The 25,016-nt window shown below is 44.2% G+C and overlaps 1 protein-coding gene and 1 pseudogene across 1 annotated transcript; one reads left to right on the top strand and one right to left on the bottom strand.

Annotated features, from left to right (window-relative positions):
- The first annotated feature begins 15,247 nt into the window (after positions 1 to 15,247).
- On the top strand, positions 15,248 to 17,693 carry LOC131899340 (transcription factor SPT20 homolog). Its single transcript, XM_059250773.1, has 2 exons — positions 15,248 to 15,360; positions 15,675 to 17,693. Exon 2 carries the CDS (start codon positions 15,696 to 15,698, stop codon positions 16,950 to 16,952), a length of 1,257 nt encoding a protein of 418 aa, XP_059106756.1. The 5' UTR covers positions 15,248 to 15,360; positions 15,675 to 15,695; the 3' UTR covers positions 16,953 to 17,693.
- A 4,814-nt stretch (positions 17,694 to 22,507) lies between these two features.
- On the bottom strand, positions 22,508 to 23,212 carry LOC131899815 (ferritin heavy chain-like; annotated as a pseudogene).
- Between the last annotated feature and the right edge of the window lie 1,804 nt (positions 23,213 to 25,016).

Below are 25,016 nucleotides of genomic sequence, written 5' to 3'. Positions count from 1 at the left end.
AAACTCAAAGGCAATTTTATTAGCATTTAAAGAAAAATCCCATGTCAGACAAGCTGTAAATCTCAGCAGCTGCCTGGAGGAGGAAGATGGAGATGAGAGGAAGCCATGCATTTTGAGTTAAGCCACACAAGGAGGAGGGGAACGTTAGAGAAAGTTCCAGAGAAAGCATCTTTAGATTCTAGCCAGCATCTGAAAGAAAAAGAAGAGAAGGGAAAAGTTACACCTTTCTGGGCCAGGACTTGGAAAGGCAGGCGGACCCAACAGAACCTCATGACAGTTCATACAGACTGTTCTACGGAGTAGGGGAAAGGAATTCTGGGAAGGAAAAGTACATTACCTCATCAAAGGGCTAATTATTCCTCATATCTTTATAGCAAAGCTTAAGGTGGACCTGCCTTCCCAAGGAGCAGTCTCTTGGCCTGGTGCTTGATCTACTCAACTGAATTGAAGCCTAAGGGAGGAGATAGTGCCGTGTCTCCTACCAGAGGTGAATTCCATCCTTTACTGTACATTACCATTTAAAATGCACCTTGTCTTCCAGCCCTTTGGAACCTCACCAAGTTTAAGAGCCCAGCAGACAGCATAAACTCCTTTCCATAAAATAGTAGTCATTTATGGTTAAAATATGATTTTCTGGGGCCTGAGAAGCTACCAGACTTCTCCTTTGTGAGACAAGAAGCAATAAGATTCTAGTTAAGGCCCTTTCCGTGGTCGCCACTGTCCCCTACCAAAGAACACAAAAGAGTGAGCTTTCAGATGTATTTGGGTTTGGTTACAGCTGCCTTGAATTGTTTATGTAAATACAAGAACAACCACCCTTTAACTCCTAATACCAGTTGGAGACCTTTACTCTAGTTGGCAACATTATTTTTGAGGCCTCCTTCACGTTAATAGAAACTAAAAACAGAGATTAAAGGCATCCTTGGGGGGGGGCTTGTTAAATTGCAGCCTGCTGGGTCCACCCCTGACCCCAAGATTTCTTTTTTTATTTTTAGATTTATGGGTGTGAGTGTTTTGTCTGCATGTATGTATGTGTACCACATGCATGGCTGATGCCCTCAGAGGTCAGAATAGTACATCAGATCCCTTGGAACTGGAGTTACAGATGGCTGTGAGCCACCATGTAGGGGCTGGGAACTGAACCCAGGTCCTCTGCAAGAGCAGCCAGTGCTCTTAACCACTGAACTATATCTCCAGCCCTGGACCCCAAGATTTCTAATGAGTGCAAGTCTGGGATGGGACCTGAGCATTTGCATTTGGAATCGGTTCCCAGGCAAATGCTAAAGCTACTGGTCTACAGATCACAGGTGGTGAACTGCTAGATCAGAGTCAGGGCCAGTGCTAAAAAAGTCCCTCTTGAAACTCTGCACTACTGAAGACAGCCTTCAAAGTAGTTGGCTTGTTCCCTTAAGGGCATGTAAAGGGTTACTTTCCTGTGACATCTTGACAGGAGATAGAAATGGGGAGCAGTATTGCCGGGTGGTGGCGGCGGTGGTGGCGGCGGCGGCGGCGGCGGCGGCGGCGGCGCACGCCTTTAATCCCAGCACTCAGGAGGCAGAGCCAGGCGGAGCTCTGTGAGTTCGAGGCCAGCCTGGTCTCCAAAGCGAGTTCCAGGAAAGGCACAAAGCTACACAGAGAAACTCTGTGTTGAAAAAAACAAAACAAAACAAAACAAAACAAAACAAAAAGAAATGGGGAGCAGAATTGGAATGCCCTAAGTATTTGGGCATTTGGGGTAGAATACATCTTCGCAAGTTGTATTGCCTCTATGGAAAGTGTGTCCTCTTTAATAAGATTTAAATCTATTATTATTTTTGTTCTGGGACAAGTGTTTATTTTGTCCAGAATTTATCCAGTTGCAGACTAGAGTAATAGTGTGTAGTTCATACCACTCCAATGGAGAGAAAACTCAGGATTTGATAGATTACACTAGAGATACACCCTGGACTATTCCACTCATTTGGGGAATGAATTGCTTAGGAGCTAGAGAACCTTTGTCCATACTAAAAATTGGTGGAAAGACATTTTAGATCTCCTTTCCAGAAGCTCTGGAGATGAGGATTTGTAGGCAAGTGGATTTTAAAAAGTTGGTGCTTAAGGAAATTGGACCGGGAAGAGCAAGAAGATACGGGTAAGATTCAGACAAAAGACCTAGCCTCAATGATGCTGCTAGGAGCTTGAGTATGATTTAGGATTCTGGTTGACTTGACTTCAAGCCATAAAGCTAGGCTTTCATACACCAGTCCATAGCTCCTCAATGTACCTCAAGTAGCTGTAGATCAGTCTTCCCAAAAGATGCTCTGGTACAGACTATTAGAAAAAAGCACATAGAAGCCAAGGGATAGAAGAGCAGAACAACAACAACAAAAAAGGATTCTAAGGGGGCTGAGTGGGGGCAGTTCACTATGGATCTCTGGTGTAATGCTAACCCCAAGGTCTTTTCTAAGATGAATGAAATGTGTATTAAGCAAATTTGAAGAAAGGGATGCTGTGTCTCTGGAAGCGGGAGATAAGAGCGAATTTGGAGACTAGGGAGTGAGGCTGAGAACTGGAGTGTGACTTCAAAGGGACCCCACCCTCCTAAATGAAGTGTTTGATGTCTCTTTTCCTTTGGACTACGGAGTCACATTTAGCACTAAGAAATATTTCCCACCTTGCAATGCCATTGAGATACCCCCTGCTTGCCAGTAGTCTTCAATACATTATAAGTTGTGTTTGCAGGGGTGTTGAGGGCATGGGGTGTTGGTATACCCTGTATCACCCTCCTCTGCCCTGTGCCAGCAAAGTGACACATGGAGGAGGACATAGTCACAGGTGATGGACCACAGCAGGAGCTCACAAAGCAGAAAGAAAAAGTCATGCACATGACTCCGAAACAGACAGATGACAGGCCCCCTTTCTGCACAGACAATAGAGAAAAAGGTACCTGTGAAAAGAGAAGCGGGGAGGTAATGGTTGGTTTCCACTTACAGTTTAAATGTCATCCCGGATATGAGAGGTTTTTACAAGAGCTGACACCTTCATCCTTTGGCCTTGTGAAGACCAAATTGTTATCGAAATGGTGATGGCACCAGGCATTAACTCTCTAAGCCAGATGAATGGGTAATGAACAATCTTTCCAGAAAAATGCAGGCTGCGAGTCATATTCAGCTTTTATATCTGACAAAACTAAAATTATAGTTGGGGTTATCATCTTTTCTTAGCAATTTATTTTGACTGTAATTTGGTATTAGACAGTGTTATATACTTAGTAACATTAGTCAGCCTTATTAAAATGGATCTGATGACATGATTTTTTTCTTTTAAAAATATTTTAAGTTTTTAACTTTTTTGAAAATGTAGGGTGACTAAATAGAATAAGAGATATTTTTCTATGTGAATTTCTTTGAGCAAGGTAAAATAGTGAGCCTTAATATACATATAATTTAATAAATAAATCTATAAATGTTTAAAGTATATTTGAACTCTGCTACTTCGTTTTATATTTATAATATGTTCATATTTGGCTAATACATTTATATTTACCATTTAAAATAATCACACATAATTTTAGTGTTTATCTACAAAATTATACACAGAAACATGTATGAATACAATTTTCTTTTTTCTGAACTATCACGGTTTGTCGTGGCACGGGTGTGTGGGTTCACGCAGATTCGTGGAAAGAAGACTCTTAAGTATTAATCTAGCCTTACATGGTTGCAGGGGTTGTCCAGCCTCGAAGGACTGAAGCCCTTTCCCTTCACCCAGGGCATTTTTATTTTCTCTCTATTTAGCCAGTTAGTTTCCATATTGTCAAAGCAATCTGAAAGGAACTCCCAAAGATAAAATGCCAAGTGCTAATTCCTTGATTTTTCAGGTACCATGGATTTCCGGGTTTCCTGAACCAAGTTTTGCACAGGCCTTTGATCCTTGGGAGACTCTCAGACAAGATTCACATAGAGTGATAAGGGAAACAAAAGGTGTTAGTTAAACAAAGGATGGATTAGGGCTAGGTGCTACTCTCGGGAGCCAGGCCAGGAGTGCAGCAGGAATGCAGCCACACTGACCACTAAGTATAATTTCAATTTTCTAAATTACATGGGATAGTTCTTGTGAAAACATGTGCTATCTGGACTGGCTTAAGCATTAAAGTATGATTGTTCCCCGTCATTGTTCTTGGAAACCTTTGTAAGTGGTCATGTGGACTAAAGGATGAAGGTGTCTGCTCCTGTAAGAACCTCTCATATCCTGTATGACCCATAAACTGCAAGTGGAAACCAACCGTTGCTGTCCTCCTTCTCTCTACATTTACTTATTTGTAGATTTATTTTCTGAGATAGGATCATAATTATTAGCTCAGGCTGGCCTTGAACTTGTGGCAAACCTCCTGCCTCAGCCTCCGGTGTTGAGATTACAGCGTGTGCTGTAACATCCCACTCTGTAATTATATCTTTAAATAATTACATTCATCTTAGACCATTTGGGCTACTCTAACCAACTCCCTTGTGTAGCTTATAAACAACAAAATGTCTAAGGGCTGTGGTGGTTAGGAAGTTAAGGATCCAGACACTGCCAGATTCAGGTCTGAGGAAAGCCCCCTTGCTCATAGATAGCATCTCCTATGTGTCTCTATATGACAGATAGAGGAAGAAGCTCTTCAGGATTTATTTAATAAGAACACTAACCCATTCATTAGGGCTCCACCCTTGTGGCTAACTACATCCCAAAGGTCCATTCCTTAATACTACCACACTGGTGGCCAGGATTTCAATAGATATTTTGGAAGGACACACATAGTGTGTGTCCATAGTGATCATCCATAGCAATGTTGGTTTTGTTTGTTATGGCTCCTGAGGAGTGCTCTTTTCATTATGTCTCATAGATATGTATGGACACATTTTTGAACTGCTTATTATCTTGTGGTTTTCTTCTTTCCTGTGTTTTAAGGGTCCACTAATTGAGGTTTTCATGTACTGGAAGCCTCACCCAAGTAAAGCATTTAATTTTGGGAATAATTAGAAATGGGAGGTGGGGGTGGGGTGGAGGATAGAGTATCTGTGATTTCCAATATTCATGTTAGAATAGCTACACTTTTTCATAGAAATGTTAGGAAGCTTTCTTAGTAGCTGTTCTATTGCTGTGAAGAGACACCATGACCAATGTCGAGTACCGACAGACCAAGGCAACTCTTATAAAAAGAAAGCATTTAATTGGGGACTTGCTAACAGTTTCAGAGGATTAATCTATGACAATCACACAGGAAGTAGACAGACATGGTGCTGGAGCAGTAGCTGAGAGCTTTATATCCTGATCCATAAGCAGCAGGCAGAGAGATACTGAGCCTGGTATGGGCTTTTGAAACTTCAAAACCTACCCATAATGACACACCTCCTGCAATAAGGCTGTACCTACTAATCCTTCCCAAACAGTTCTACTAACTGGGGGCCAGGCATTCAAACATATGAGACTATATGAGGGCCATTCTCATTCAAACCACCACATTCCACTCTCTGGCCCCCATAGGCTTGTAGTCAGATCATAATGCAAAATGCATTTAGTCCAACTTCAAAAGTCCCCATAGTCTATCACAATCTCAACAATGTTTCAAAGTCCAAAGTCCATGTCTCTTCTGAGACTCAAGGCAATCTTTTAATTGTAACCTCATGTAAAAGCAAAGGCAAAAAGCCAATCACATACTTCCAACATACAAAGGCACATAATTGTCGTTTGTTTTATGTTCTTTTTTGGGGGGCTCCCAAATAAATCACACACAGAGGCTTATTATTAGTTATGAATGCTCTGCTTTAGCTCAACTTGTTTCTAGCCAGCTTTTCTTAACTTAAATTATCCCATTTACCCTTTGCCTCTGGGCTTTTCCCATTCTCTTACTTCTGTAAATCTTACTTTTACTCAGTGGCTTGATGTGTAGCTGGGTGGCTGGCCCCTGGAGTCCTTCTCCTTCTCTGTCTATTCCTTCATCCTCCCAGATTTCTCCTTCTATATATTCTCTCTGCCTGCCAGCCCTGCCTAGCCTTTCTCCTGCCTCTCCATTGGCTGTTCAGCTCTTTATTAGACCATTTATTAGCTCTGTTTTAGACAGGCACACTAATACAGCTTCACAGAGTTAAACAAATATAACATAAACAAAAGTAACACACCTTAAAATAATATTCTATAACACAGAATATACATTATCATTCCAAAAGGGAGGAAAGGGAGCATAGTGAAGAAATACTGGACCAAAGCAAGATTGAAAAACAGTAGGGGAAATTAAAAACCCTATATTCCTCTGTCTGATGGCAAAGGATTTAGATGGCTGTCTTAGTTAGGGTTTTTATTGCTGTGAAAAGACACCATGACCACAGCAACTCTTATAAAAGAAAACATTGAACTGAGCTGGCAGTTTACAGTTCAGAAGTTCAGTCAATTATTATGGCAAGGAGCATGGCAGCATGCAGGCAACATGGGGGTGGCTACATCTTAATCAGAAGGCAACAGGAACTGGACTGAAGCACTGGCCATATATGAGACCTCAGCCCACCCTCACAGTGACATACTTCCTTCAACAAGGTCATACCTACTCCAACAAAGCCACACCTCCTAATAGTGCCACTTCCTATGAGCTTATGGGCGCCAATTACATGCAAACTGCCACAATGGTTCTTCCCTTCTAGTTTTGCTGACTGCAACACACTTCTCTATCCTGGTTCCATACACTGTCTGCAGCTCTGCTTGGCTCCACAGCTCTGGCATCTCCAACATCTTGGGGTCTCCAAGGCAATCCAGCCTTCACCTTCACAGCTTCACACAATGGCCTCTTTGGACCTCTGTGCAGGGACACCCCTGCCACATGCCTGGCCTCAGTGGCTCTTCTTAAACTGAGAGGAATATTTCATAACCCCTTTCTTGTATCCTTTTTGACTTTAAAGCAGAACCATGTGGCCCAAACTGCCAAGTTCTTCTGCATGCAGGGGTTGAAGCCTGTCCCCTCTTAGATTTACGTTCACATAAGCTTTCCGCTTTTGTTTAGGCCTAGGAAATCTCTCAGGCCTTTTCCTTTCATAGGTTGCAGGATTAGCTGGGTGGGGTCTTGTCCTGAGGTTACCACTCCCTTTATTCCATTCAGCATCAGGCCTTTCTTTTAGCTTCTCATCTGCTTGAGCACAGGACTTAGAGTCAACTTTCCATTTCTTGCTTCTCTCTTTCTTCTTAAACTGTAGATTTTGTGTTTCTCGTTGCCCTGCTTACTCCTTTTCACTGTTGATCTGCATAAGAGTGATCATAAATAGCCACATGACCAGGCTGTCTTGGAATCTCCTCTGCAAAAATTCTTCAATTTAGCCTTCAGCAAACTTTTAGGACAAGGGCAAAGATCAGCAACATTCTTTGCCAAAATGTCACAAGAATGGTTACTAGGCCAGCCAATAATATTCTTCTCCTCTGAAACCTCTTGGGCTGGGCCCCTACAGTCCATATCACCCTCAGCACTAATATCTTCCATGCTCCTACTAGGGTGTCATTAAACCCTGCTAAGTTTTTCTAGCCCAAAGTCCCAAAGTCTTCCATATTCCTCCAACAAACAGTGTGGTCAGACTTATTAGAGTAATATCCCAGTCCCTGATACTAACTTCTGTCGGAATCACTGTTAATATTGCTGTGAAGAGACACCATGACCACCACAACTCTTATAAGAGAAAGCATTTGATTGGGGCCTTGCTTACAGTTTTAGAGGGCTAGTCCGTGATCATCATGGCAGGAAGCATGGAGGCAGGCATGAGGTTGAGAGCTTACATCCTGATCTGCAGGTAGGCAGGCAGGCAGAGAGAGTAAGAAAGACTGGCCTGCCGTGGGCTTTTGAAACCTCAGAGTCCAACCCCTGTGACACACCTCCTCCAACAAGTCTACACCTCCTAATCCTTCCCAAACAGGTCTACTAACTGGGGACCAAGAAGTCAAACATCTGAGCCTATGGGGTCCGTTCTCATTTAAACTACCACAGAAGCCTAAAAGTTTCTATGTATCATTTTTAATTTAAAGGGAAAGACAAAGTTTGTCTTCCAGGGGAACCATCACACCAAGATGCATCTATTTCCAGCAGGGTTGTTTATGTGAATACATCTCCAAGGCCATTGTTGATTGGATGGAGGAGGCTCATTTCCTTCTCAGAGGTCCTGCTTTTTCTGACCTTTTGTGCTGTTCTCTTCTCCAGCATCTCTGCTAATTCCTCTCTGCCCTCAAGTCACAGGTTACACTCTGCCTATCTTCCCTGTATGTATGCCAAAGGCAGGGATGATTCCACCGTGAAAAGTGAGATTGTATGAACTGAGACTTAGATATGACCTGAGCTGATCTGTTCTTCAATTCCACTTAACTCTGTAGAATAACAGTGGCTACTAGTCTTTGAGTGCTTACCATACTGCCTGCTTCTATGCCTTAGTTCTGAGTCTGCTATAATCTGCCTTTCTCAGGACAGGAAATAGACTCAGAAAAGTTGTAAAGTGCAGCAAATTCACACAATTAGAGCAAATCCAGGAATGTGAAACAGGTCTCTCTGCTCTCAGAGCCTGAGTTCCTGTAGCAACAGTCTTCTTTGCATGTTGTTTTGTATTCTTCAAAAGCATTGGTACCTCTCGCTGACTTGTTTTTAACTTTTATGATCCTGGAAACAGGGCATTTGATCAAATCAAATTAAAGTCGATGATACTAGGCATTCTGGAAAAGCTGAGTCATATCTCCTTTCTCTCAGTTTCAATAAAATCAGATAACTATATAGCACTCTCTTGCTAATAGGTTTTTGCAAGTGTAGATCCAGTGAACTGTGGGTGGCAGGACACAGGTCTCTTCCATCTCTCAGCTCCATCCATCACATAAAATGCGTATTTATTTGTCAGTTGCTCTGGTTTGAATGTTTTGCTCCCTTCAAAAGCCATAGGTTAAAATCTACTTCTGGGACGATGGTACTAAGAGATGGGACTTTGGAGAGGTGGTTAGCTCATGAGGACCTCACTCCTGAGAACAGGATTATTGCCCCTTGAAAAAGAGGATCTTGTTTGCCCCTTCCACCTTGGGAAGGCACAGCTAAACTAGCCACCAGAACCGTGAGAAAGAAAGTTTTATTGTTTATAAAAGAGCCCATCGAAGGTATTTTTGTCAGAGTAGCCTCACTGGATTAAGATACCAGTGCTGCTATAACAAATTACCACAAATGTAGTGACTTAAACCAAAACAAATTGATTACTTCCAGTTATGGAGATTAGAGTCTGAAATAGATCTCACTAATCAAAACACAAAGGTGTTGACAAGGCTGCATTCTGTCCTGGATGTGCCAGAGGAGAATCTGCTTAGATGTTCCAGCATTTAGAGGCCGTCAGCACTCCTTGACCCACAGCCCTGCCTTCCATTTTCAAAGCCAGCAGCATAGCCTCTTCAGATGTCTTTCTTTTTCTCTTACTCTAACACTCTCTCTTCTACTTCCCTCTTTTTTTTTTAATAAGGATCCTTGTGAGTCAGTCCATTGAGCCAACCCAGAAATCAGGGAAGAACATCCCTGTGCTGGATAGTTTTGTGTCAGTTTAACACAAGCTAGAGCAGTTTTGGAAGAGGGAACCTCAATTGAGAAAATGTCTGGACCAGAATGGCTTGTGGTGCACTTTTTGACTGATGATTAATGTGGAAGGGCCCAGCTGACTGTGGGTCATGCCACCCCTGGGCTGGTGGTCCTGAGTTGTGCAAGAAAGCAAGCTGAGTAAGCCATGAGGGGCAAACCAGTAAGCAACATTCTTCCATGGCCTCTGCATCAGCTCCTGCCTCCAGGTTCTCACTCTGACTTCCTTCAGTGTTAGACTCTGAACTGAGAGTTGTAAACTGAAATAATCCCTTTCCTCCTCAAGTTGCTTTTGGCCTAACTAAGAAAATCCCCATCTCAAGCCTCACACTTACTCTTGTCTAAGAAGTCTTTTTCCCATTGGAAGGTGTTCTGGACAGTTTCATGCTACCTTGATAAAAAACTAAAGTCATCAGAGAGGAAGGAACCTCAATTAAGAAAATGCCTCCTATAAGGTCAGACTATAAGTAAGTCTGTAGGGCATTTTCTTAATTAGTGATTGATGGAGGAGGGTCCAGTCCTTTGTGAGTAGGGCCATCCCTGGGCTGGTGGTCCTGGGTTCTATAAGAAAGCAAGCTGAGCAAACCATGAGGAGCAACCCAGTAAGCGGCACCCCTCCATGGCCTCTGCATCATCTCCTGCCTCCAGGTTCCTGCCCTGTTTGAGTTCCTGTCCTGATGTCCTTCACTGCTGTGGATATCACTCTGTATGCTGCGAATGTGTTGCTCTGATTGGTTGATAAAAAAAGTGCTGATTGGCCAGTAGCCAGGCAGGAAGTATAGGTGGGACAAAGAGAGAGGAGAATTCTGGGAACAGGAGGGCTGAGTCAGGAGTTGCCAGCCAGACATAGAGGAAGCAAGATGTGAAGGCAGAACTGGGAAAATGTACCAAGCCACGTGGCTAAACATAAATAAGAATTATGGGTTAATTTAAGTGTAAGATCTAGCTAGCAAGAAGCCTGAGCCATTAGGCCAAACAGTTTTAATTAATATAAGCGTCGGTGCGTTTATTTGGGTCTGAGCGGCTGCAGGCCTGGGCAGGACTGGAGAAAACTCCAGCTACACTTCACTGATGAACAGAGATTTGGAAGTATAAGCCCAATCCAAATAAGTCCTTTCCTCTCCAGTTTGCTTTTGGTCATGGTATTTATTTATTTCCTTTGTTTAAATAATTAATTTTTTGGTTTTTCAATACATCTCAACCAGTTTCCCCTCCCTCCACTCCTCCCAGTCCCAGTACTCCTCCACTCCCCTCTCCCCTAAATCCACTCCTCCTCCATTTCCATTCAGAAAAGAGCAAGTCTCCCAGGGATATCACTTGTCATGGCATTTCATCACAGCAATAGTAGCTCTAACTAAGGCAGAAGGTTATATATTCACAGGTTTTGAGGATTAGAAGGTTGATGTCTTTGAGGGTCATGATTCTGTTTCTCATAGGATTTTGCCCATATGGAAGTCATTGTGGTATGAGTAACTAGTAGTGAACAAATAATAGCACTCCTTGTTCTGAAGGAAGTCTAATAGATGTCACTGTGTTCTAACCACTTACAATCTTGACCTCTGTTCTCCAAAAAGTCTGTCAGTTATATGTGACAGCACCAGAAGCCAACTTAAGCTACCAACTCCATGTCAAACTTGGCTCTTTTCTTGCTTTCAACTCTGATAATCAGTTTTCAAGTCCTGTTCAATCAGCCTGGGAAGGATTCAAGTACTTCCTTAACATCACCTCTAACACTGACCTCATCAGTTGCCACTAATCCTAGTAATCCATTGTAATCACTTCCTTGCCTGTTTCTTGCCACTGATCTAACTCCATTTCAGTCCGTTGCGCTTACCATTTCTAGAGTTCTCATGCTAAAGAAATCTTACTTTCCCTCTTCAAAATGTTCATTAGTTCTTATGTTAGGGTTGAGTGTGCTGAAGTCTCTCACTTTTTGCACATTGTCCAGTTGTGGGCGTTTCAGAATATTTGTACACTGTGTGAAGATGTGTTGCTGTGATTGGTGTAATAAAGAGCTGAATGACCAATAGCTATGCAGGAAGTAGAAGCAAGACTTCCACGGACAGAGAGGACTCTGGGAAGAAGAAAGATAGAGATGCCAGGAGATGCAGAGCAAACAACTTCTAAAACTATAGAAATGACAGAAATAGCTGGCTGCCTGGACAGTCACCCAAGTTCCTCTGCAATGTTGGGGCATCCATCTTTCTCCTATCTCAAAAGATACTAGCTAATGCTCTCAGGACTTAAAGCAATGTTCTTACAACTGGTTTGGGCATTTTCATGACCATGATGCAAAGAGGAAGTTATTACAAAAGACTCAAAATTCTAAAGATAATCTGAGGTGTTACCATGAACATGGGAAATGTTATACACTGTAACTTGAAGTGAAGGTCCAACTTGCACTTTATGTAGATAGACTTCTCTTTTTGGGCTACCAGCTCACACACACACACACACACAAAAAAAAACCAGATTATTAATTATGAAAGCTCAGCCTTAGCTTAAGCTTGTTTCTAACTAGTGCTTATAACTTAGATTAACCCATATTTTTAAATCTATGTTCTTCCACACACACTCATTACCTCATCTCCATTATGCCCATCCTGGTTATTCTGCATCTGGCTGGCCACTAAAAAAAGTCTGTCTACATGTGGGTCTCTGTATTAATTTCCATCTACTTCAAGAAGAAGCCTCTCTGATGAGGGTTGAGTGATGCACTGATTTATGGGTATAGCAATACGCTGTTAGGAGTCATTTTATTCTATGTTTCTTTAGCAGAATAATAGTAGTAGGCTTTCTTGTAAGCCCATTACCTATCTAGTCTTAGGTTCTTGGCCTCATTAACAGTGTCAAGTATGGTTTCTATCTCATAGAACAGGCCTTCGCTGTTAGTTGTCGCTCCTTATGTTTCCTCCTTTTCCCTGCCTTTCCATCCTCCTGCCCATTTAATCCTCCTATTCTAGTTTCTCTTTACCTTCCTATAATACTATACTCTATTTCTTCTTCCTTGGAAGAGCCCACCCTTCCCCATGCTTCCTTACTAGCTACCTAACCTCTGTGCTTATTTGGATTGAAACACACATGTCTAAAGCTTAAAAGTTAACATCTACATATAAGAGAAAACATTCAATATTTGTCTTTTGGGGGTCTAGGTTACTTCATTCAGAATGATTGTTTCTAGCTTCATCCATTTACCTGAAAACTTCATAATTTCATTTTTTCTTAACAGCTAAATAGTATTCCATTGTGTAAACGTACCACATTTTATTTATCCATTCATCATTTGATGGAAATCTGGGCTGTTTCCAATTTCTGGCTTTTATGAACAGAGAAGCAATGAACATGGATGAGCAAGTATCTTTGTAATAGAATCAGAGCCCTTTGTGTATTTGCCCTAGAGTGGTATAGCTGGAAATTTTGGTAAATCAATTTTCAGCTTTTGTTTTGCTTTGTTTTTGTTTTTGTTTTTGATACAAGGTTTCTCTCTGTCAGAGTCCTGGATATCTTGGAACTCACTTTGTAGTTGGCCTCAAACTCACAGAGATCTGCCTACTTCTGCCTCAAACTCATCCAGATCTGCCTGCTTCTGTCTCCTGAGTGCTGGAATTAAAGGCATTCACCATCATTCCTGGCAACATTTTTAGCTTCTTGAGGAACCTCCACATTGATTTCCATAGTGGTTCTACCAGTTTGTACTCCTGCCAGCAATGAATAAGTGTTCCCCTTTCTCTGCTACCTTGCCAGCATGTCCTGTCATTTGCTATATTGATCTTGGCCATTCTGATTGGGGTGAAGTGCAATCTTAAAGTAGTATTAATTTACATTTACCTCATGGTAAAGGATGTTGAGCACTTTCAAAATGTTTCCTATGTATCTGCATTTCTTCTTTTTAGTCCCATAGCCTATTTTTAATTGAATTATTTATTTTCTTAATGTTTTATTTTTGAAGGTTTTGTTTTTGTTTTTGTTTTACTATATTGTAGGACTAATCTTCTGTGGGATGAATAGCAAGGTATACCTTTGGCCATAAAAAAATCCAGTTATTTCAAAAAAATTCTTTTTTAAAGACCTCAAAAAAAAAACTTAATAAAAGCACTTTTAATCCAATGGAATAGAATGTACCCAGTTGAGCAGGAGTTGATATGCTCTAGGTACATTGTATTTATATATGAATTACCAAAGACTGTATAATTTAAAAAAATGTTTATTTTAAAGTCACCTATACTTTAGGAGTCTCAGGAACTTATCTTGGATTCTTGTCATTACATGTCTTATTGTGAATATGTGTCATTGAAACATTAGAGAATCTTTTAAGCACCTGTTCAAAAAGACTGGCAACAACAGGTCTAGAAAGGGATTAGAAGACAAAAGCCTTTAAGTAGTCATGTTGTGCCCAGATCAACCCCCAGAGAGAGATCACTGAAGATGAGCATGCCGGAATGCCAAAGCAAGGTTTATTGAAGCAGTTCAAGCGGTGCGGCAGGGACCTTGTCAAGCCATACAACACAGTGGAGGCTGGAGGAGGTGCCCACTCCCCTGCAAGCTCAGGTTTTAAAGGCAAAAACCACAAGGTTACGTCATTTAGGGGTGCTAGTATGGGTACAATTCTGATTGGCTTGTTTCTAAGGACTTTCTAGAAATCATGGCTTAATCTCACTTCTAAGGGGGTGGTTGCCCGTCACCATTTGTCATTGGTTGTCCTCAGGTGGGGACATTTCTGTGTTCAGTTACCATGGAAACCAGGGTTGGAACATTCCTTGGTTAAACAGTCATCACAGAATGAATACCTTGTGACTTTGTACTTTGCACTTTCTAATTTCTGGAATCTGGGTTGACTGGTTCCAGTAACTCAAGGCCTGTTCCAGTAACTCAAGGCCTATACCTAAAATGGAGAAAGCTTAGGCCTTATTTCTAATGTGGAGGCATTTTGTTCTCATTTTGGTCTCACAGTCAAATAATCATACCACTCCAAATCCTTCATCAAAACAAAGAAAAACCGAAATGCATAAAGAAACACAAAATAAATGGTTGTGGATAGGAACACCATGTTATGTGTCCAACTATGTGAAAATCGTGGGGCAGGAGCTAACAGGCAAATGGAATGAAGCATTGCAATGTTCACATTAAGTATACAACATCATTGTCTTTGTAAGGGCTTCCAAAGTGGAATTCCTTGGGTAAGTTTAAATTGTGATGGCTACCAGGAGTAACCAAACATCTGAGATGAGATTCCAGACATAGTTCAATTCTTTTTGCTTTTAAGACAGGGTCTCAGTAAGAAGCCCTGGCTGTCCTGGAACTCGCTCTGTAGACTGGCCTCGAACTCACAGAGATCTGCCTGCCTCTGCCTCCCGAGTGCTGGGACTAAAGGCGTGTGCCACCACACCTGCCTTCAGTTCTTGAAGGTCCTCTCAAGACATTACAACTGTGCATGGCTGTCAACTGTGGACATGACGTTCCTGTCCAAATTGGTGACAATCAAGTCCTAACCAAGCTGTCTTCGTGTTTGCTGCTTTGCCTATGCTTCGCTGTGGTACGTATAGCTTTTCCAGTGCCATGGAAGGCGTGCTCCACGCCCTTCCCCCCAACCTTCAGCTCGCCAGCGGAAGTGTAGGCCCCCCATCATCCCCTGCGAGGGGTGCGCGCGCGCCCCAGAAAGGAAGTGGGACCCCGGCGTGTGCCCCTGCTTTGTGAGGAACTTGAGGTCCGGGCCTCGTCCACGCGCTCCGGTCCACCGGAGGACTCAGGGCTGGCAGTGTCAGTGACAGCCACAGGTACGGAATTCTCAGAAACTGAAGAAGTTAGTGGCCTCCTCAGTTTCTTAGGCTTTTTTTGTTAATCTCTGAGGTGGGGGGCTTCCCGGTGACTACCGGACATAGGCCGTGAACTAAGGGGCTGCGGCCTAAGCCTCTAGACCCCGTTACCTCAGCAGTGAGGATGCGGGCCGCGTGAGGCCCGTGTGAGGTGGGAAGGCGGGTTTCTTGGTGGCCACATCAATTAGGGTTGTAATGGAGTCACAAGAATACATGACGGCTGACAGCCGTGATTTCCGCCTCTCTTGAACGCGGCGTGTTCTTCTTTTCTTTAGGGGCCCTGACTTGCTCTTAGGATGGAGCGAAATGTAGAGGAGGCTTTGGAGCGGGCAAGTGATATTATTGAGAATGTCCAGCAGCAGCCCCCTCCAGCGAGACCCGCATCTAATGGGGAAAAAACTCTTCAGGAAAAACTGTATGACATTTATGTTGAAGAATGTGAAAAAGAGCCTGAGGCAGAGGGCCTTCGAAGCAATGTCAACTTGCTAGAGAAGCTGATGAAGAGAGAGGCGTTGCCATGTTTAGTGGTCAACCTGTACCCCGAAAATCAGGGCTATTCTCTCATGCTCAAGGACAAAGAGGGAGCCCTTATAGAGCCCCTTCCAGTGTCTTATGTAGGACAGAAACTGCTTGAATATTTGGATGCTGAAGAGTTACCTTCTTTTCTGATTGATGTCCTGGAAAAGTCTCCTGTGAATGTTTTTCACCACGGGTGTGTCATAGCAGAAATCCGAGACTTCAGGCAGTGCGGTAGCATCTACCCTCCTGAGGAGCCTGGTCCAGAGCCTGCTGCTGCGTCTACGGTGCCCTCTCTTGCTTACCAAACTCGGCATGTTCTCTTACGTCCAACCATGCAGACGCTAGTGAGTGACGTAGAGTCCATAACAACAAGTGATAACCGTCAGTGGACCCAGGAAGAAAAACTTGAGCTTGAGAGCCAACTGCTCTTAGCTACAGCAGAGCCACTGTGTCTGGATCCCTCTGTTGCTGTCACCTGCACGACCAACAGACTGCTGTTTAATGAGCAGAAGATGATGACAGACTTCATGAAACAAAGCTTCACGAGGCATGCGTGGCCCTATCAAGAACTGGAGGGAGATAAGTGTATACGTACGAGTCCTCCTGATGTTACAACGATGATTGCGTGCAGAAAACGAGCAGAGAAAAAACCAGGTGACTATGACCTGAAGATTGCTGAAGCAGGAAAGTGTGTGGATATGTGGAAGCAGAGACCCTGTGAGTTGGTGGCCCCTTCAGAGGTGGACGTGCAGAAATATGCTAGAGGAAAGCCGCCCGTGTCCCACGATGACTCAGCATCAACAAACTGGCCAGCTCCGGAGGTAAAATATAGTTATGTATTTGATTGTGAAGAGGGCAGTCAGCCATGGGAAACAAAGCCAAGTGTGACTCAGTCCCTTAGTGACCCATTTTTTTCTCCTGAAATAGGGCCACCAACAGAGGGCAGATGTGATAGCCAGATCTATCTTCCCCAGGTTGACCCAAGTGATTGTTCACTTGGTTCTAAAGCTGGGGAAAAGACTCAGTCTGGGTAGGCATTGAGTGTGTGCCAAGGGTCTGTCCAGAGCAAGGCTGAGTGTTTAGGCAAAAGGCTGCAGGGATCCACTGACTCCATCTATCTTGGCCAGCCCTCCCTAGGGTGGAAGGCCAAATCTCATTCAGGGATATCCCCAGTCTTAGAGATGAGAGTTAAGACTCCAGCTCCACTGTTCACACTGCCTCCACCTCAGGACAGGGCTCTCCAGCAATCAGTCTTCCCTCAGTAGCAGGCAGAGGTAGGAAGCTTCCGAGACTTGCTCCTTCTCTCCAATCAGCCAGCCTGGCTCAGCAAATCTCCTGGGGAGTGAGCAGTGCTAACATCCTTCCTCCAGCTGTCCAGCCCTGTGCCAGCTCATCAAAGAGCCAGCCAGCCACCTAGGGCCCCAGCAGTGGCACTGGCCAAAATGTCATCAATTTGTTGGTCCTAGCACAGGCAGCCCCTGTTTTGAAGAGTAGTCCATCCCAGGTGTGGCGCTTCCCCACTAGTACCCCAGCATTTAGAGAAACCTTTTCCAGAGGCTTTCTGCCTCCTAGAGCTCAGATGCCCAGTACCCAGATCAGAGCACCACAGAGCTCTGAGCAGATATCTGTGAAATGGTCAAAAATACTTGAGGCCCCGTAACTGTCAGGCTTCAACCTGGCTCTGTCATTTTGCACCCAGAGTCACAAATACAGCAGCCGCAGCCATGGTTGCAGCCACAGCAACCATAGCAGCAGCTGTCACAGGCACCGCTGTATCCACAGGCACCGCTGTATCCACAGGCACCGCTGTATCCACAGCCAGGGCTGTATCCACAGCCAGAGCTGCAGTGGCCCCAGCAGCCAGAGCCTTTGTATGTGTTCATTCCAAAACAGCATCAGCCACCTAGGGCTTCTGTCCCTCCACAGCCAGTGCCACTACCTTACCGGTACAAACAGAGATCTAGCTTTCAGCAGTGGGTAGTGCCAACTCAGCCAACTGGTCTCTTTAACCTTGCTGAGGGTAGGAGGGCTCACCATCCTCAGGCAACTGTGGTATGTCAGGTAGGCTGTACCCAGAGTCCTGGACAGACCCTTCTTCCTTCACAAAGCTTCCAGCACCCTGCTGCCTAGGTAGCACAGCCGCAGGCTCAGGGCTAGAATGTGCAGCTGAGATTCGTGCCCCATATAGTGGCTGTGCCCAGAGCAGCCCCTCAGCATAGTCATCAGGGACAAGCAGTGGCCAGTACAGAGGTACAGGGAGGGGAGAGGAGGTCCACCAACCACCCCAAAGTCATTTAAGTCCTGCCATAGTCTCTCCCTCTCTCAAAAATGCATCACTGAGCTAAATCAATTTTCAGTTTTTACTTCAATTTTGGTGTTTTGAACGTACCAATGTTTTACAGTTTAAAAACAAAAAAAGCTCAATACTAGAATTGTACATAGAACACAGGAATGAATTTTTAAAACTGATGCTATTTTATTTCTTACTCTCTTTGTTGTTGATAGAGTCAAGTTTATTGTAGTGTTTTTATGTGTATCTACATCTAAACTATATTAATTTTAGTTTCTTCCAGATTGTCTTTTCTATTAAAATTGCAACAATGTAGTTTAAGTTAATAACTTAGCAATGATTTAGAGATTTATTTGTAAATGATTAAAAACAAGCACATATTTGGCTGTTTTAAGAAAAAAAATTTTGGAAGGAGTGTATTGTCCTTAATGACTTTTCTTTTTCTTTTTTCCCCCGAGACAGGGTTTCTCTGTGTGTAGCTCTAGCTGTCCTGGAACTCCTTCTGTAGAACAGACTGATCTTGAACTCACAGAAATCCTCCTGCCTCCACCTCCTCAGTGCTGGAATTAAAGGTATGCACCAGCACTGCTCGGCCTATTTAAACAATTTTAAGGACACAGCTCAGTATTAGTACAATCCCAACGTTGTGCGACATAGTTCTAGAACTTCATATTTTCAGGATTGAAACTGTACTGTTAAGTATCAAATCACCCATTTTCTGTCCCCGCCCCTGGCTGCCACCCTTTACTACGGTTCCAGGAGTCTGAGTGCTCCCAGTACCTCTCATGCGTGGAAACATGAGGTGGCCATTATATCAGGCAGCCTTTTCACTTGGCATGATGTCCTCAAGGTTCGTGCATGTTGTGCCTTGTGACAGAAGGTCAAGGTCGGTGTTAAATACATAAGGAATTGACTTGTGAACCAGAGAAATGTCTTTCAGGGGAATTTAGTTTAAAAGGCCTGTGCGCAGCGTGTGACATGCAATTGCTGCAAGTACACTGTGAAAAACTAAGACCAAAGGAGACCAGAGCAGAGGAAGGTGGTCACACTGAAATTGAGTACCCCCTGGACACGCACCCCTGTGCGAGGGAGTCGGTAGCACATTTGTTTAGGACCGGCCCAGCCCTTGGAAAGTTTCCCTGCACTCGGTGCTCAGGCAGACCCCAGCTCTCTTCTAGACCCTCCCTGCCACTGGCCTGGAAGAGGCAATCTGGGATGGCTTGCTGTGGCTCTCCCTTTACATGTTTTAGAACGGTCTAGGTTACTTGGACGAAGGAAATAAGCACTTGGAAACTCAGGTTTCTGGTCTGCTTGTGCAGCGCCCACAGCCTTCTGAGGCTGCTAGGTGAGATGCCCTCCTCCTCTGCCCTTCCCCTGACTCTGTTTATTCCTCATCAGTTGTTCAACACCCTCTGCCAGATCACCCCACTCCAGTTTTCCTTGTTTCAATGGACTGAACTGTTCTGTCCGTTTTTCTTTATTCCCTTAGAGAGTCGAGGTCTGTTGGGCTGGAGAGATGGCTCAGCCGGTAAAGGCTAGGCTCACAACCAAAATATGAGAGAGCCGAGGTGTGATGAGTTCCGTAACAAACGTTTACCTGTGCCAAGGTAACACTGACGTTCCCATAAATACCTTAGCACTTACGACGGTGGCGGTGCTGTGCGGCCAGCCCCTCTGTCTGTTTCCAAGACACGCTCAGCACTTCCAAAGAAGTCCTGGACCTGTTAAGCACTGCGGAGGAAAGCATCCTCCCCCTGCCCTCAGCCACTGGCAACCACCAGTTTGCTCTGTGGCCCTATAGATTTAATAGTTGTCGGTGTTGATATTAGGTGAATTATACAGTGTTTTGTACAACTTTGTACATTTTGTGTCTACATTTTTGCCTGGCACGTGTTTGATGTTTATTCATCTTGTACTATGTTCCAGCACTTGGAGCCTGTTCGGCACAGTCACATTGCCTTGTCTGTGTATGGCCTGATCTGTTTATCTGTGTTTGGGCTGTTTCCACCTTTGGCTACTGTGGGTAGTGGTGCTGCCCACATTCATGTACAGGTGTCATTTTACTGGTTATGTTTTGTTCTTTAGTAACTCTTAAGGATAATCTGCCTACATGACATTTGCCTTTGTAAGTGCACATGTATGTTTAGTTGCCTTTTGCCCTAAGAAGTGGAAACTCGGCCTGTCGGTTCTGAAAGAGATTAGCAAAGGGACAGTGACCGTGATGTCACCGGCATAAACCTATACCGAGGTCCTGCTGGTGCTCTTCAACAAAGATTTGGCCTCCTTCAAGCCAGCTGGTCCCCTCGGCCACCAGAGGGACAGAAAGCTGACTGGAGCATCCTGGACATCGCTGGGAGTGCAGCCTGCACTTGGAAGAAGTGAACTGGTCCAGTGAGCAGTTGCAAAGAACTTGAGCTCAGCCTTCAGAGCCAAGCAGATCTCAGCGTGTGGCCGGATTTCCTGTCCTTCCTCCCTTTGCTCTGTAACTGGTCCATTCAGGTACAATAAGCAGAATGTTTTGTTTGAGAGATGTGCCCTTTCTTTTCAGACAGGCAAGTAAATTCATCTTTGTTTCCAATTACCAGTTAGTGGCATCTGTTTATTTCCCTGGAATTATCTCCACCCTGTTATCACTTTGTGTATTGTTCCTATTAAGAATATTAGCTGGCTACATTTTATTTTTTTAACATAATTTTTATTGATTCTTTGGGAATTTCACATCAAGCTTCCAAATCATGCTTACCTCTCAGACCCTCCATATCTTTCCCTCACCCTTGTAGCATGCCTCCCAAAAGACACCCCCAAAATCAATTAAATGCAAAACAAAACAAAACAAAACAAAACAAAACAAAACCCACACCCCTCCTCTGTCTTTCCAAGACCTCTTCATTAATCCATGGCATGTGGTGTGTCACGCAGTACACCCCTTTGTCCAATCAGCCCCACCTGAGAATGTTCATTGCAATGTCATTGGTTAGGTTCAAGGCCTTTGGCATGCCATTATCACTGGACCGTCACCAAAACTCTTGGATATCCTGCTGTTGTCCTGAGTCATGGAGATCCTGCCGATCTCACGGGACCAGACCCCGCAGACACCCCAGCAGGTCATAGATGGGGCAGATGATAGGATGTGGGTCTGGGTGGGAGCTGAGCTGGTGGGTCTGAGCCACTGGGACTGTCCCCTCAGGCAAGGGGCAGAGCCAGCTCTCTATGCCCATGCCATCGGGGCCAGCTCTTCCACAACCTTGGTAAGGGGTGGGAGCCATCTATCCTGAGTGGGGGAAGGCCAGCCATCTGAGGTCCAGTAAAGGGTGGGGCCAGCTCAGCATGGCCCTCAGACTTCAACACATGGTTCCTATGATCCACCTGTGGTAACACGGGCTATGGACAGCATCACAGACCCCAGCTGCAGCAGGAACATGGATGTCACCATGGCCCCAATAGCAGCACAGGCCACACTGTATCAGTATGGCCCAGCGGCAGCAAGGCCCTCAGACACCAACATGGTCTCAGTTGGCTGTCCAGACACTGGACATCTGCATAGCCCCCAGTGGCAACAAGAGCCACAGACATCAACCCAGACCCTGGAGCCACTACAGTTTATGATTTCACTTGACTTTAGTGTCATGAGAACCTGGAACATCTTTTCTTTTCTTTTTTGGACAATGTTTCTCATAGTTCTGGTCATCCGGGAGCTCACTATGTAGAACAGGCTGGCCTCAAACTCATTGAGATCCTCCTGCCTCCTGAGTGCTGAGACTAAAGGCATGCACCACTACCACTCAGCTTCTCTTTCCTAATTCAAGATGAATTCTTACTCACCATTCAAAATTAATTAATTAATCAATTTATTTATTTATTTATTTCTTGTGTGTGTAAGTATACGTATTTGTAGAGATCAGATGACTGCTTTTGGGATCTGCCTTATACCTTTTTTTTTGAGGCAGGGTCTCTCTTGCTGTTTCTGCTGCTGTGCTGTGTACTCCAGGGGAGATAACTCTTGAGCTCCAGGGTTATTCTCCGGTTTCTACCTCTCATCTCGTATTAGAGAGCACTGGGGTTACAGCTGTTGGCCAGAACACCTGCATTTTTACATGAGTTTTGGGAATTGAACTTGCCTTGTCATGCTTGTGTGGTTGGCACTTTTACCCTCTGAGACATCTCTCTGGCCTCAACATTATTTATTCATTTATTTATTTATGTATTTATGTATTTATTTATTTATTTATTTTCAAAATTAGTTTTTTAAAAATCATGCCTCCAGAGTTCTCTCTCTCTCTCTTTCTTTTTTTCTTTTTTTCTTTTTGGTACCAAAATTCTTTATTTGAAGAAATGGTACAAATTAAAGAACTTAAGCGGATGTTTTGGTACGACTTTTAGAAAAGATAAAGGCAGCCCGACATGCATGCACGGCCTCAGTGACCAGTAAAGTCACTTGTGGCTTTGGGGAAGTCAGCTCAGCTCTCATCACTGTGTCCCAGGGTGTGCTTGTCAAAGAGAGATTCCGCCAGGCCAGCTTCAGGGGCTCCCATCTTGCGGAGGTTGGTCACGTGGTCACCCAGTTCTCTGATGGATTTCACCTGCTCATTCAGGTAATGGGTCTCAATGAAGTCACACAAGTGGGGGCCATTCTTGTCAGCAGCCAGTTAGTGCAGTTCAGTAGTGACTGATTCACACTCGTCTCCAAGTGCAGTGCACACTCCACTGCATTCAGCTTGTTCTCCCAGTCATCGCGGTCTGATGTCTTGATATCCTGCAGGAAGATTCGGCCACCTCGTTGGTTCTGTAGCTTCATCAGTTCTCAGCATGCTCCCTCTCCTCATGAGATTGGTGGAGAAAGTACTTGGCAACGTTCCTCAGAGCTACATCATCCCGGTCGAAGTAGCAAGACACAGACAGATAGACGTAGGAGGCATACAGTTCCAGGTTGATCTGCCGGTTGATGGCAGCCTCCAAGTCCTGGTGGTAGTTCTGGCGCACTTGCGAGGGAGACGCGGTGGTCATGGCAGCGGCGGGGCGAGGCGAGGTGGCGATGCTGGAGCAGCGGGGAGACGAGAGTTGCAAAGGGTTCTGGCTCGGAGCAGCCGGCTGGGGTCCGAGAGGTCGAGCACAGGTTCGGTTCAAGCACTGCTGAAGCAGGAAACCGGGGCAGCTCTGGGCGAGAACGTCTCCAGAACCTTTTCAAAGTGTGTTGATAGTGAGAGGGTTATATGAATGTAAGTGGACCAGAATTATTCAACAGGTTACACAGAAGATGGTATCACAAATGAGCATCCAGTAACAACCAGGTAGCCTTAGTACAGCAGGATATATGTGGCCAAAGAGGGCCTTTTGTCACAAGGGATGTTGAGAACAAGCTAATTCCTTGAAGATACATGAAGGGAGTGCCTTTGCCATACAGTGCTTTGAAAATCCTATTGGAATCCTGGTGTGGTGGCATATGAGTATAATCTCAACAGTTGGAGGGTGATGCAGGAAGATCAGTAGTTTGAGGCCAGTCCAGTTAGATAGCGTGATCTCATCTCACATAGCAGTAACATAGGATGTAACATGAGCCCCCTATGTCATTTAAATTTTCTCATAGCCACATTTTCAAAATTAAAAACAAACAACAAAACAAGAGACATTACTTCAATAAAACTTACTTGGTCCAGTCCAGTCCATCTAAAATATTATCATTTCCATTTTATCAATGTTTACAAATTCTCAATGAGACCTTGCCTATTTTCAGACCCAGTGTTCTAACTCTATAGGCATTGTCCCAATTGAGATGCTACATTTTCATAAAATATACTTGACATGTGGCTGGGCTCATAGCTCAGTTTGTTAAGTGCTTGCTTGCATCGCAAGCCTGATGAACTGAGTCTGGTATCCCAGAAACCACATGAAGAAGGAAAAAAACAAAATGAAACAACAACCAAACTGGCATAGCGGTGCAGAGGCAAGCAGGTCTCTGGGGCTCGCAGGCCAGTTAGTGTAGCCTACTTCACAAGTTATAGGCCAGTAAGAGGCCTTGCTTAAAAAAAAATAGGTAGATGGTACCTGGAAGAGACAGCTGAGGTTGTCCTCTAGGCTCCAAGTGGCCCTGACTCCCAACACATACACACACAGACACACAAAAATACATGCTGTGAATTGAGATTTGTAGAAAACTTACAGCTGAAATGCAGATTCGGGGGGGGGGGGCTGGCTGGAGAAATGGCTCAGTGCTAAGAGCGCTGGCCGCTGTTCCGGAGGACCCAAATTATGTTCTCAGCTCCCATGTCACGTGGCTTACAGCTGCCTGTAACTTCAGCTCCAGGGGATCCAACTCCCTTCTTCTGCCTTCCTCAGTATGTGCACGCATGTGCCCATCCACACAGACACACATGTATCCACAAATTATCTTCATTACCAAAGAAGAAAATGCAGAGTCAATTCTCAAATGTACTTATAATTTTCCTGATAATTATAAGTGAATCAAGTATCAATTTTTAACTTTTATTTTTCACTTTTGGAGACAGGGTTTCCCTGTGAAGCCCTGGCTGTCCTGGAACTCACTCTGTAGACCAGGCTGGACTTAAACTCAGAGATCTGCCTGCCTCTGCCTCCTGAGTGCTGGGATTAAAGGCGTGTGCTGCAAATGTTAGGTTTTAAAATAATTTCAGGTAAACAAAATTTAAAAATTAGCTCTTTATTTTCACTAGTTACCTTTGGAGTGCTTCATAGCCACATGTGGTTTGTGGCTTTTTTTTCTGGGCGCTGTTACTGGCATTCTGAAAGGATGAAGGAGCAAAGCAGAATGCAGAACAGTCTCAAGCACGAACTG

Source organism: Peromyscus eremicus, chromosome X (genome assembly GCF_949786415.1).
Source record: "Peromyscus eremicus chromosome X, PerEre_H2_v1, whole genome shotgun sequence".
Taxonomy (NCBI): domain Eukaryota; kingdom Metazoa; phylum Chordata; class Mammalia; order Rodentia; family Cricetidae; genus Peromyscus; species Peromyscus eremicus.
Note: the sequence above shows the minus strand (reverse complement) of the source record. Positions and strands in the feature narration are given on the sequence as shown.

What these genes read in the sequence shown, in the direction of transcription:
- LOC131899340 (XM_059250773.1), top strand. Translation starts at nt 15,696, where the DNA reads ATGGAGCGAAATGTAGAGGAGGCTTTGGAGCGGGCAAGTGATATTATT.